General features: G+C 35.6%; 1 protein-coding gene across 1 annotated transcript in view; it reads right to left on the bottom strand.

The window, feature by feature from the left end:
• The window catches only part of CPS1 (carbamoyl-phosphate synthase 1), a 126218-nt gene extending 121106 nt beyond the window's left edge, over positions 1–5112 (bottom strand). The window contains exon 1 of the mRNA XM_044241522.1: positions 4978–5112. Within this exon, the coding sequence (XP_044097457.1) occupies positions 4978–5103 (126 nt within the window). The 5' untranslated portion in view covers positions 5104–5112. The remainder of the gene's footprint in view (positions 1–4977) is intronic.
• Between the last annotated feature and the right edge of the window lie 8126 nt (positions 5113–13238).

Below are 13238 nucleotides of genomic sequence, written 5' to 3'. Positions count from 1 at the left end.
TCAGTAATTCTGCTAAGCATGGTCAAGTGAAAACTCAAATCTCCATCAGCTGGAGAAGGAAACAGGAGGAGTCCAAGCTCATGCCATTTCTACATGCACTTTGCCTACCAGATTTCTTAGCCTCCTAACCTCCTGCCCTACCCTCATCTAGGCCCTATTTGACTATCACTTCTTCAACAGTTTTATGGCAGTTTTATTCTTGATAACCAACAAATGAGTCTGTACTTTAGAAAAGAGCAGTGGGATATAAAAAGCAGAGTACATTAACAAAAATGTTCAAAAGGGACCTATCTCCTAATTAAAGAAATATCATTCACCCAAAATATACGCAGTTGCTAATCATCCAGACTATCCAACCATTCAGTTGGAATTGAAACATAATCATTTTTTTTCTAAAAATTTGCATCATCTTAGATGAAATCCAGCCCTAAAACCATATGTATGTGTAGTAAAGGTCTAATACAATAGTTACTCTTGAAAGTGTATGATAACCCTATTCCTATTCCCACCTTTAATATCTACAAAGAGGGGTGGGGTTATGGACATTGGGGAGGGTATGTGCTATGGTGAGTGCTGTGAAGTGTGTAAACCTGGCGATTCACAGACCTAATTCCCTGGGGATAAAAATATATTATATGTTTATAAAAAATAAAAAATTTAATTTAAAAAAATCTACAAAGAGGCTCCAATATAATATCCAATGTAATATCCAATATAATAATGAACTCTATTTCCTGTGAATGTCTTTAAAGCTACTTCAATATAACTAAATGATTTTAATTGTAGGAGCTTTTGTAGTTGCCAATTTCTAATCAATGACAATAGCTCTTCAAGACTGAGCTAAATAGGTAGGTTAATGTTGGAAACAGAGTATAAAAATCTTACAAAATGAAAACCATTCAAAGGGAATAATGACTCTAGGGCTCAATTGTATCTGAAGTACCAGAGAGAAGGATACTTGGACTGTTATGTTCCCGGCTTAATTGTAACACAGGTCACCATTTTAAAAACCAAGTGGATTAATATTAGAAGCTGTACCTACTGAGAATCTTTTCGATTCATAAAGTACTTAACCTTTTCAATTTAATACCTTTGATTTCCAAATTCATTTGCAAGTAAAAATAAAACTACTTAGTCTTGGTGACTTTCCAAGACTTGTGAATTCAGAATTTTTAAATTTTAAGTTTCTTGAAATCAGAGACTATCTACTTACTACCCGTTTACTTCCACTTATTATTCTTCCTGTATATTCCCAGGATAGAAGCTTTAAAAAGGATATTAAGAGGTACATCCTGACTTTTGGAGTTGAATTCAAAATAGTAAAGATCATTTGCTTCATAGTTCTTGAGTCTAATTTCACTATAAGCAATATCTTCCTAGAGATAAATTTAATATTAAGGCAAAGGTGAAAAATCATTATATATACTTGAGAATTTTCATCAGACATTTTGTCATTATAATAATTTGTGGTCCATGAAAAACTGATGTGTCTACTAAGTCCTTCTACTAAAGTGTGTAGGACAGAGTTTTTTTTTTTTTATTTTTTTTAGTATCTAAGGCTTGGAGTGCCCAAGTGGCTCAGTCGATTAAATGTCCAACTCTTGGTTTCTGCTTAGGTTGTGATATTGTGGTTATGAGATGGACCATCACGTTGGGCTCTGCATTGAGCATGGATTCTGCTTCAGGTTCTCCCCTTCCCTCCTGCTCTGTTCCTATCCCTACTTCCTTGCACTCTCTCTCTCCTAAAATAAATACACAAAATCTTAAGTATCCGGGGTTTGTTTTTACAGTATTTTATAGATTATTTTTTAAGATTTATTTATTTATTTATTTGACAGACAGAGATCACAAGTAGGCAGAGAGGCAGGCAGAGAGAGAGGAAGGGAAGCAGGCTCCCTGCTGAGCAGAGATCCCAATGTGGGCCTTGATCCCAGGACTCTGGGATCATGACCTGAGCCGAAGGCAGAGGCTTTAACCCACTGAGCCACCCAGGTGCCCTATAGATTATTTTTTGAAGATTTTATTTATTTATTTGAGAGCCACTATGAATGGGGGAAGGGTAGAAGGAGAGAGAAAAGGACAAGCAGACTCCCTGCTAGACGCAGGCTGGAGATGGGGCTCAATCCCAGGACCCTGAGATCATAATCTGAGCCAAACTCAGACACATGACTGACTGAACCACCCAGGTACCCCAGTATCTTATAGATTTTTAAGCACTGATTGCATGTAATAAGTCACATCATCCTTTGAGTAAGTCAAGAACTGTTTCTACACTACTGATGACAAAATTTAGGTTCAAAGAAGACCTGTGACTTGACCAAGTTCAGAGAATTAATAAATGCACAAGAGGGTTTAGAATCCAGATCTTTTTATTCCCCATCCAGTGCATTTTCCACTACACAGCTACAACTGGCCAAATGTAGCATTGAGCACTGAACATTTTCTACACTAGTAGAAAAAGACTGAGGTCTCTGAAGCTTCCGTATGATCTGGCTGTTGATCATGCATATCCTTGATATCTAAGTCCTTTAAATGTAGAGCACCTTTAAATTCCTACCTCTTTCCTATAAGAGAAATACAACTGTGTCTATTGGCAAGCTACACTTTGTAAATATTGGCCACAAACAAATATACAAGGAAGGGCCACATAAAGCTACAAGTGCGTTACTGCTGTCATCAAGCCCACTCTGTCATGATGGGACAAGAAAAGTGACCTCCAAAGCCACTGAAAAGGCGACTAATTTATAGGGCATTGCTTATAGATCTGCCCACAGGATATCTTCTGCAATCTATTTATTAGCTATACCTAACTATAATGCCACTAACCTTTGGTGTCTATTCTCACTGCCCTTCACTGACCATTATGTAACCACATCCTAATAATTTTTAGGTGATGTCCATCTAAAAAGAAGAAATTTGGATATAACGTCCTAGGAGAGCTGAGTTTTAAAAGTGAAGTCAGGAAGAAAAGTAGGTAGAGGACTATTCCAAAATAAGTGAATAAAACACAAGCCCCCTTGGACTGCTGCACAGAATTTTAATTTGCTATTGTGAAGTTCAAGAACTTCCATTTTTCATGCCTGGCTTTCCTCCAAAACTCTGACCAGTCATGACTGAGTGTGAGTAATGACTTCTACATCCGGAAATGATGGCTTATTCCTCTTACAAATTTGTCATTCTTAGCTATGAACTTTGGCAGACCTTTAAAACACATATGCCACCCTGAGCTAGAAGAACTACTTTCACTGAAGTCCATCCATATAATTAAATCATTTTGTTGTGGTTGTGGTTGGGATCATACCGAGCACTTATTAGGATCATGGAGAACTGGCTTCTAATGTCAGTCAGATCTATGCCATTTCAACTAGTCACTCAATTTCTCTTTTTCTGGTGTTGGATGGAGCTACGCCTATCCCTGCCTACCTATTTTTTTTTGTAAGAAGAAAAAGATATTCCAAGGGAGACAACTTTGCAGTCTTAGAAGACACATCTAACTGTAAATGGCATTACTTTCATTACTATCTAGTCTCTCTGCAGTGATATAGGAGTACCCTTGAGATACTGCTAACACTGAACTGAAACTAACAGTCACTCTCAGAGTTTGTGTCTAGTCACTGCATATTTGATGATGGTTTAGAACATATCTCCTTTCTGGCTCTCTTGTTGTAATTAAACTGAATCCAAGAAAATGGCTGTTTCCAGGTTTCTCAATTTTAAAGTGGTAGTTTCTCCTGAGATCTTGTGTTCTTTCTCTTTCTTTTTCTGTCTCTATTTCTCTCTCCCTTTCCTTCTCACTCCTCACCTCTGTCTCTTTCTATCTCCCTCTCTCTTCCTTTCTTTCTACTCCTATTCTTTCCCCACCCTGTCACTGGAGGCCACAAAGACCAACAGGCAAGGTTGAGCCCTACAGATGTCACTCAGGGCTAAATACCGTACTGAATCCCGACTTGAGCCATCTAAGAAACAGAAGTTGAGGAAGCATTTGGAGCATTTTTAGTCAACCCAGTGAGCATACAAAGTATTAGCAAAACACTCAAAACTATTAGGACCTATTTTTACATCAACAGATAAAGGTTGTTTTGGGTTTTTTCTACTTCACTTTTTATAGCTCTTACTACTAACGAAGAAATCTATTTAAAGCTACTGTGATTACTTGAACTTTATATTCACTAAAAGTGTTTTTCATTGGCAAAGTTCCCATGGAGTAATTTCAGATGCCTCTGGTAATAAATACCTTAATAAAGTTATAGGAAGGAACAGAAGTTCCCACTGGAATTTTATAATCCAATGGTGGGAGTAGGGGAGAACACTTCATGTTCTCTTCCCAGACCTGCTTTTCAGTTATAAATACATTCAGAGGGACAGAATTATCAGCTTCTAATTGCCTCCAAGTCTTAATCTGCAAAATAAAAATAATAAATGTGGACTCCCAAATGTGGCGAAGAGGGAAAAGAAAAAAAGGAAAGAAATGGTCTACATCATGGTTAACAAATACCAGAATTATGTAGATATTTTCCTTCTGAAATTTTTTCCTAAAAAATGATGTTTCAAAACAGAAAAGATTACAGTGAGCCAGTAAAGCAGGGCTTAACAAATTACCTTCTGTGCTGTGGCTCATGAACATGGAAGCAACTTCATGTTTGAACCCTAACTGTGTGCAATAGTGACTGTACAGACAGAGCGAGCCCTGGTAGCCTTTAAAAGTCATTGTTTCCTAAACAGAACACTTACATTTTACATATTCACAGGAATTGTGACCCTTCTTGACATTGGTTGAAAACTGCCATAATTTTACTCAGAACAGTTGAAAATGAACATTTACTAAACCCAGTCGATTCAATATTAAAGCCAATATTAATATGTTAGCACTTCAGAACTACATGCAAATCTGTATTTGCTTCCTAAGTGACACCTCTGCTTCATGCTAAACTACACTCCATATGATTTTATCAGAAGCAATAAATATGGGAATGTTACCTTGACAGAAAGGAGCCTGATGCCGGGTCTTGAAAACTTCCATTGATGGTGTGCGGTCACATTGGTAAAACCAAAACCAGTCTTCAGGGTCTTTACCACTTTGCAAGCTGTCAAAATCCTCGTCATTTTGAAGATGTTGATTTGTGACTACAATTAAATAAAATTATATATATTTATGAGAATTTTGTTATAAGATTTTTTAAATTAATGTGAAAGAAAGATGGGGGGTGCAGTCGGTGTTTAAGGCTGACTGCACAGCAATCTGAATTTCCATTCATTCTGTCATTAAATGTCTTCAGCCACAGCTCCTCCTTCTCTTAACCCCTCCTCCTGAGGTAATGTCCAGAGATGTTCCATGGACATGTAATACAAGTTGCAACACATCAAACACTACCTTCTCCTGCTGAGATAATGCTAGCGTTGTAGAAAACCAGTCATCCATCAAAGGAACTGCTTATGCAGCTGAATAGAATGACCTAGACACAGTGGATAACCTTAGGAATCTCACCCTAAAGAGTAGTAACTTTCTAATAATGCCGAAGATCAAAGGCTTTTACCAGTGTTAGATGTGATGCCTACTTTGCCTCAAAAGAAATTTGGGATTCCCAAAGCACCCCGAAGAACTGCCATTTTCTTCATCTTAGAAAAAAGATGACATAAACCCCATGTAGTAAAAATTACATCAGAATGAACTTTTCTCCATAAATATAGATTGTTCTTTTTTGAGTTAATAAGGTAGCAGATGACATGCTTACTACTGCATTGTTTTGTATTCCACATTTGAAAGCAATCGATAATATTAAGTAAAACACAACTGGAGCCAAGAAGCCTGTTTATATCTCTCTTAAGAGTTATAAGATTCCTAAGAAGTCTATGAAATATCAGCAAGCATTGATTTTCGTGTGAGTACTATTCCTAAGTCAAGATTTTTAGTTTTCAAAATGTCACATTTATAAAATTCTTTTTTTATTAATTTTTTATTTTTTATAAACATATAATATATTCTTATACATTTATAAAATTCTTGAGCCATCGTGCTTTAACTAAGGCAAAATGGATTCATGGAGCCCTTCAATCCCATGCTTAATCAGGTAGGTAAAGGGTCTCATTGGTTTGTGGAAGGACCCATGTCAGGCACATGCCTGTGTAGATCAGGAAGCGCTGTACCATCATCCTTTGGTATCCCTGCATAGGAGGCCAAGAAATGAAGGCTCCCTCCCAGGGCTTCCCATAATGAAAAAGATGGCATAGAATAGTGTAGAGATTGTAAACTCCACGTGGATAGGATGAGTGCCAGAACTAGGGAAGTGAGGCGGACTTGGTTTTTTAAAAGAGGAACAAAGTTTAAGTTCAGTCTTCTGTCTTACTTAATGCATTTTGTATAAACATTCTCTGAAGCCAAAGTACTTCATGGTCCCTGGTGATAGAAAACAGAAAAAAATAGTCTCACTCTAGTGTATATAAGTAATTAGTAAAATAAATAATGTTATGGTAAGTGTGTCCAAATGCAATGGAAAAATACAGAGCAGGAAGGAAAGGAAGAAAAAGAGAAAGAAAGAAACACACCCTTGTTCATGTCCAGTAAAATTTAAGTATGGAATTATGTTACCCTGAAGCATGCATGAGAGTTCACCGAGTAGATGAAAGGGGAAAACACACACACACACACACACACACGGGATGGCATAAGCAAAGCTCACATATGAAAATCATATGGCATATGTGGGGGGGTGGGGAGCTGACACAGCCTGGGGAAGCCTAGCGGCAGGTATAGTGTGGGGAAGTGAACAGGAGCCAAAACATGGGAGACTTTATATGCCTTAAAATGGGTGGCCTTAATTCATAAATACTGTTCATAGTAGTCATGGAAGTATTTGAACAGAGATAGAATTTGTGTGAAAGAAAGAATGAATTGGAAAAAACGAAAAGGAGGATGTTGAAACTGGTAGAAGAAAAACAGTACTTATTGTTTTTAAAATTTAAAAACAGTACTTACTACTTACTGGCTTAGTCTAATTCTCTATTAGACCTTAGTCTCACCCCTTGTGTTTATGTCTCTGTCTCTCTCTCTCTATATATATACCAATATTAATATTGATATTGGTATAAATATATAGTGAGGCTTATCTTTCTCTCCTTATAACAATGACATATTTATACTTATTATGGAAAAATTTTTAAATGCAAAATAAATTTAAATCAGTCACAGTCCCATTGCCCATTACCCAGAGTCATGGCCCATTCCCACAGTAAACATTGTGGTAGATTTTCTCCCTTCCTTCCCTGTACTTTGATTGAATATGACGGCTGGGGTACTGAGGACTTCAGAATTTGAATAAGGAAAATAAGTAGCTTTGTAACCATTTATAACAGCCAAAAGCATGATGAACTAAACATGGTTTTCCAGAGAGTTATCTTCAAATGTAGGACATAATTCCATGATTCCAGAGTCTAAAGAAAAATGTAGGCCTGAGAGTTGTAATGGGCTTTCTTTGGGTCAGTAAAAGGTTCTGGATGTAGCCTCTGGCCCCATTCTCCAGTCATCAGAATGAAAGAAGAAAGGAGGTAGAAGATTTAGGATTTCTTTTTAAGTATTCTGAATTAGAGACTTAGGAAATTCATCTCTCATCATTCTACAATCATCTTGGGAATTGGAAAGACCAATAAATAAAATGGCGAGTATTTTCAGATTTGAGTGTTCAAGACAGACTGAAATCTACAACCAAACTGAAAGAAAAAAAAAAAGGTTGTTAGTGAGGGAGTTTATATCAGGATAGATCAAAGGGATGAGAAGATAAGAGCTGATTGGTAGCAAACATTAAAGCTAGAGATGAAAAATTTAGTGGAAATATTATACTTTTATGAAAGACATTTTATCAAAGCATTTCAAAAGAAAGTATTTTTCAGGTTGGAATGATTTTTTTTCCCCCTCTGATAGCATTTACGTGGTCCTCCCCTCCTGTAAGCTGTCTGCGCACAGCTGAGCACAGTGACAGGCAGGCATGCGTGTACACACAGAGACCTGGGGAAATCTGTGCATTTGAAATGTATTCTGCATGAGCCAAGATACAAATCCTTTAATCTTATAAGGCGCTCACTCAAAAAGAGAAATATTTTATACAAATTCAGCCCTTCTTTTCTATTGATACATTTATCACAGTTAACAACTGTTTACACACTGAGCTACTTACCCCTGCACAATCTCATACACAGTGTTAAAAATTATTAAACCACACACATCTCTATTTGGTTGGATTTTGACTCTTGAACATTTTTATCTAATGCTGAGAAAGTATTTTATTTCTTTCATAAATTGGAAAATGCCTTGTGGAGATATATATACATATATGTCTGCATATATGTATATATATGTCTGTATGTATATATGTCTATATGTCTATATGTATGTATATGTACATATACATGTATATATATCTCCACATATATTATATATACACATATAATATATATGTATGTTATATATACATATATATGAATAAAGAAAAAAGTGGGGAAGGAAGAGAGAGAGAAGAAAAGTATCTTTAACTAGTAATAATTTATCATTTCTTAAGAGAAATGAAGCATTCAGCCTTCTAAATCTCTAAGAGTACTTAATTTGATAAATCTGTCATTGGGATATCTGGTATGAAGAATGCTACTAAATCAAGTACTAGGTGATATTTGTTTCATTTACTATTTTAAATTTTCTTTAAATATGAAAAAACAGATAATAGTCCACTCCCCAAACATAATGTCTGTTACCATTTTAGAGTACCTTCTTCTTATTCCCATGAAAGGGTCATAGTTTTGAAACTGTGATCAGCTTGCATTATACTTTTGTGAGGTAATATTATATCAAGAGTACATTCAATGTTAGTGCATGTTCTTTTAAGACCTTAACTGAGAGAACTGTAAAATATCTGATTTTCATTGCTTCTATTGTTGCTATGGTATATATCAGTATTGCCATTTTTTTTGTCACTATTGCCAAATTTCTCCCCAAAGAGAATATACTCATCTATACACTGATTGCAGTGTATGGGTGTCCCTCTCAACATTATCTTTTATTTATCTAAGCACAGAAACTGGTATTTTGCTTTCATTTAAATTTTAAATTACTAGTGAGGTCAAACAGTTCCACGTGCTTTTTATAAGTATTCTTTCTTTTGTTTTTGTTTTTGTTTTTAACATCTTTTTGTTCCCATCACTAAATTCATTCAGCTTAAAGATCAAGAATATTTCTTAAAAGGAACACCAAGTAACACTGATTGACAGCCTATATTAGTACTTGTACTAATTTCAATATCTTCTTCATTTGGATGGTCCACTGACATAAACAAGGGAGAATCTGCTACCAACTAGAAAAAATGAGACCAGCTCATTCTAGATGAAAGACAACAAGCATGGGAACATAAAGAAAATAATGGTGTTAGTAATTCCTTCGTAAAAAAATACAAAAACTGCCAATTGCCCTCTTGAAGTGCGTCTTGCTAGGTAATGAATCTAAGGCAATGTTAAGAAAGTGATACATCTATCAAAAAGTCTTTAACAGAGCAGACATGCAAGGGGCACTTCTGGAAAAATGATTGAGTAAATGAATGGATTCCTGTGTACTGAGTTCTTGCTTGGTCAATTAGACTTACTTAAGCAGAAACAAAATTATGTCAATGAATAGGAGGAAATAAAGATGTTTAGGAAGAGGAAAAAAGAACTGTCAATTAAGAATTCTACAAAAGGCTATTTTGAAGAGATAAATTTAAAGAAAGATGCAAGGTATGTCTGCAGAGCAAACAAAGTCAGAGTAAAAGAAGATGAGGTAACACCTCCAAAAAAAGAAAGTTCTACTTTGTGTTTGAGTAGGGATGCCAGAAACTAGAATGAAAAAGGTAGAAATGATTATTATGTTTCAATTCTGATTTTTATTAGTCTAATAGAGCAAGGAACACCATTGTAAGTAAGGCTATGGACAAAAAAGGCTACCTTTTCAAGGAAAGTGATGTGGATTTGTACCCGCATAAAAGGCATATACTTTCTCTCATTGCAAAAAAACAAAACAAACTGGTAGATAAAGTAAAGTTTGTCAGAGAGAAGTTTTATCAATAGTAACAATAGACAGATATTAGGTTATTAGATGATGGAATTTTTAAAAATAAGATGTCTTTGGAAACCCAATCAAGACAGACACATTCATTAAGATCCAATTGGCATTTAGAAGGATAGAGAGTGAGGGACCGGTGTTCATGAATGTGTTTATCAGACTAACGTTTGATAACATAAAGGTTGAAGTGATACAAAGGAAAATGCAAAATGAAGCAGAAAAAGAGGCTTTGTAAAAATTGTTTCACAAGTAAAATCCAAGGCACATGTGATTTATATCCTGGGATAATAAAAAAGCTACCATAAATGAGACCTCACTTGAAGATACCTTAAAGAGAACAGGTTAATCCACACAAGCAGCATGTATTTATAAAGAATAAATCTTGTCATTCAAATTCCTACCTTTAAGAGACATAACTACTAGACTAATTAGAAATGTTAGATGCAACCTACTTTAATTCAAGAGCACTGAGCACATATTCGAGACCAGGATTAGGTGCATACACATCTGCTGGAGAACGTGTATAAATGTAAAAGGATACAGTGAATTAGCCAGTGAGTAAACCAAGCTTTTTATGTATTTGTGGGATGAGAACAGAGTGGACAGTGCTTTAGAAAGTTGATTCAGAATTCACAGTGACCTTGGCAAATTAAAGACATAGTCAAACACAAACAGAATGAAGTGCAAGCAAAGTGAGGTCAAGTGTAATTTGGTCCAAAAAGGGGGAGAAAAGCAAACTGCAAATACGAGCTATGGAGGATAGATTCTATATTGCATATTATATGGAAGTAGGCCAACAAGCATATGTAGCAGCCCTAAAGCATAGCAGGCTGCCCAAAGTTGGTTATAGTAAGTTGTTATTATCAAAGCCATATATGGCAGAACTTAGAGTAAGATTAAGGAAAAAAACCCTCAAAGTTCATTAGAAAATTAAATATTAAATAACTTAAAATACTAAAAGTAGAATTCTGACAATAAGATGACTATTAAATTTAAAATCATGTCATGCAAGATTCCTAATTGAAATTTCCAATCTTTTTTTTTAATTTATTTTTTATTTTCAGCATAACAGTATTCATTATTTTTGCACCACACCCAGTGCTCCATGCAATCCGTGCCCTCTCTAATACCCACCACCTGGTACCCCAACCTCCCACCCCCTGCCCCTTCAAAATCCTCAGACTATTTTTCAGAGTCCATAGTCTCTCATGGTTCACCTCCCCTTCCAATTTCCCCCAACTCCCTTCTCCTCTCCATCTCCCCTTGTCTTCCACGCTATTTGTTATGTTCCACAAATAAGTGAAACCATATGATAATTGACTCTCTCTGCTTGACTTATTTCACTCAGCATAGATGTGGTCCATATACACTATGGAGTATTATGCCTCCATCAGAAAGGACTTCTTGAAAGTCCCCCCTAAAATAGATGCAGTTAGTAGTTAATATATAAGAAAAATTCTATCATAGAAGTTAAAACATTGGAATTTATAACTATAATATATTAATATATACCTATATCTAGGGAGATATACACATGACTTGCTATTATGTCAATAAGTGCAAATAAGTATTTAAATAAACCCATTTAAATGGCTCCAATGATGATAAAATGATCTTGCCTGAAAGTGGAGGTACTTGTCTTTTGTGGATCACCTACTAGGTGCTGGGCTAGGAACTTGTTATACATAATTTGCTAATCTTTAAGGCAGTCTCTGTACTGAACATAGCTAACACTATCCCCGTATCACAGAGCTGGTGAGTGAGTGAGCCCTAGCGAGTTAAGTAGCTTGCCCAAGATCACAAAGGTAACAAGCTGTAAAGCCAAGATCCAAACCCAGCTCTTAGCCAACATCCCTCCTCTTTCCAGCATGTCAGTTATACCTGGGACAGACAGAGGCAGCAACATGAAATGACTTAGAAAGGGTAGGCAAAATAAGATCCAATTTCATAGGCAGGCTACATGATTGCAGAGGTAGCAATGCTCAAAAATACTATGACATTACTGGGAAATTAGTAAAATATAACTGCAATAAAAATCAAATAATGAGAAGAAAGTATCCATAACTTTTCTGATTTATTTTTATGTTTAAAATTAAAATAATATAAGAAATAAAGATGGTAATGTAGAAGTAAAACTGTACATTTTTTCCAGTGATCTATCTCATAGAACCAACTGGCCAGGGAGGCATACTTCTTGGTGGCTAACTGATTCAGCTAGACTTACCTAAAATAGCAAAGGCTACCTTATATTTTTTTATCTTACATCCTATCGCTTGAAGTTCCATATTCCAGAACCTGGATAACTGAATACCATTGAATTTTCACAATTATTTATAAAGTCTAGAATTGCTCAAAGAATAACTAATTCAGGAAGTATTTACTGAATACTTTCCATGTATCAGACACTGTATATCAGGAAGCAGTATTCTTTTCTGATGAAAGATGCTTTAGAGGAAATGAAAACACTTTTAAAATATGTTGTTTAAGTACTCCTCAAACAGAATATAAAAATGTACATAGAGGGGTGCCTGGGTGGCTCAGTGGGTTAAGGCCTCTCCTTCAGCTCAGGTCATGATCCCAGGGTCCTGGGATCGAGCCCCACATCGGGCTCTCTGCTCGGCGGGGAGCCTGCTTCTCCGTCTATCTCTCTGCCTGCCTCTCTGCCTACTTGTGATCGCTGTCTGTCAAATAAATAAATAAAATCTTTTTTAAAAATGTATGTAGATAGATGGTCTTATATAGCTGAAAGGATCTTTAAAATTATCTTTTCAATTCCTTTGTTTTATAGATATAAGAAATAAACATCTAAATGAGCCAAAGTCAGCTCATTATTTTGAGTTATTTAATACTAGAACTAAAGTCTGTAGTTCTGAACAACTATGTTTAAGTAGAAAAAAATTTGCAAATGATGGCACAGTTTGTGAAACAAACTACATAAATTATATCAATCAAACTCTACACTTAATGTTGGCCTAAACATTTTATTAAAATTTGGTCTAAACATGGCTACAGCATAAATTGCATAAAATAAAATGACCAAATCATCAGGCAACTGTCATTCTAAAAAGTGAAATATTTCTAAGCTAAAAAATTTAATTCATCATCAGCCTCTTTTGCACAATAATTATCATTGCATCAAAATCATCTTCTAATGTGCTGAACA

Source organism: Neovison vison, chromosome 3 (assembly GCF_020171115.1).
Source record: "Neovison vison isolate M4711 chromosome 3, ASM_NN_V1, whole genome shotgun sequence".
NCBI classification, from domain to species: domain Eukaryota; kingdom Metazoa; phylum Chordata; class Mammalia; order Carnivora; family Mustelidae; genus Neogale; species Neogale vison.
The sequence above is the reverse complement of the archived record's forward strand: the minus strand, read 5'-3'. Positions and strand labels throughout refer to the sequence as shown.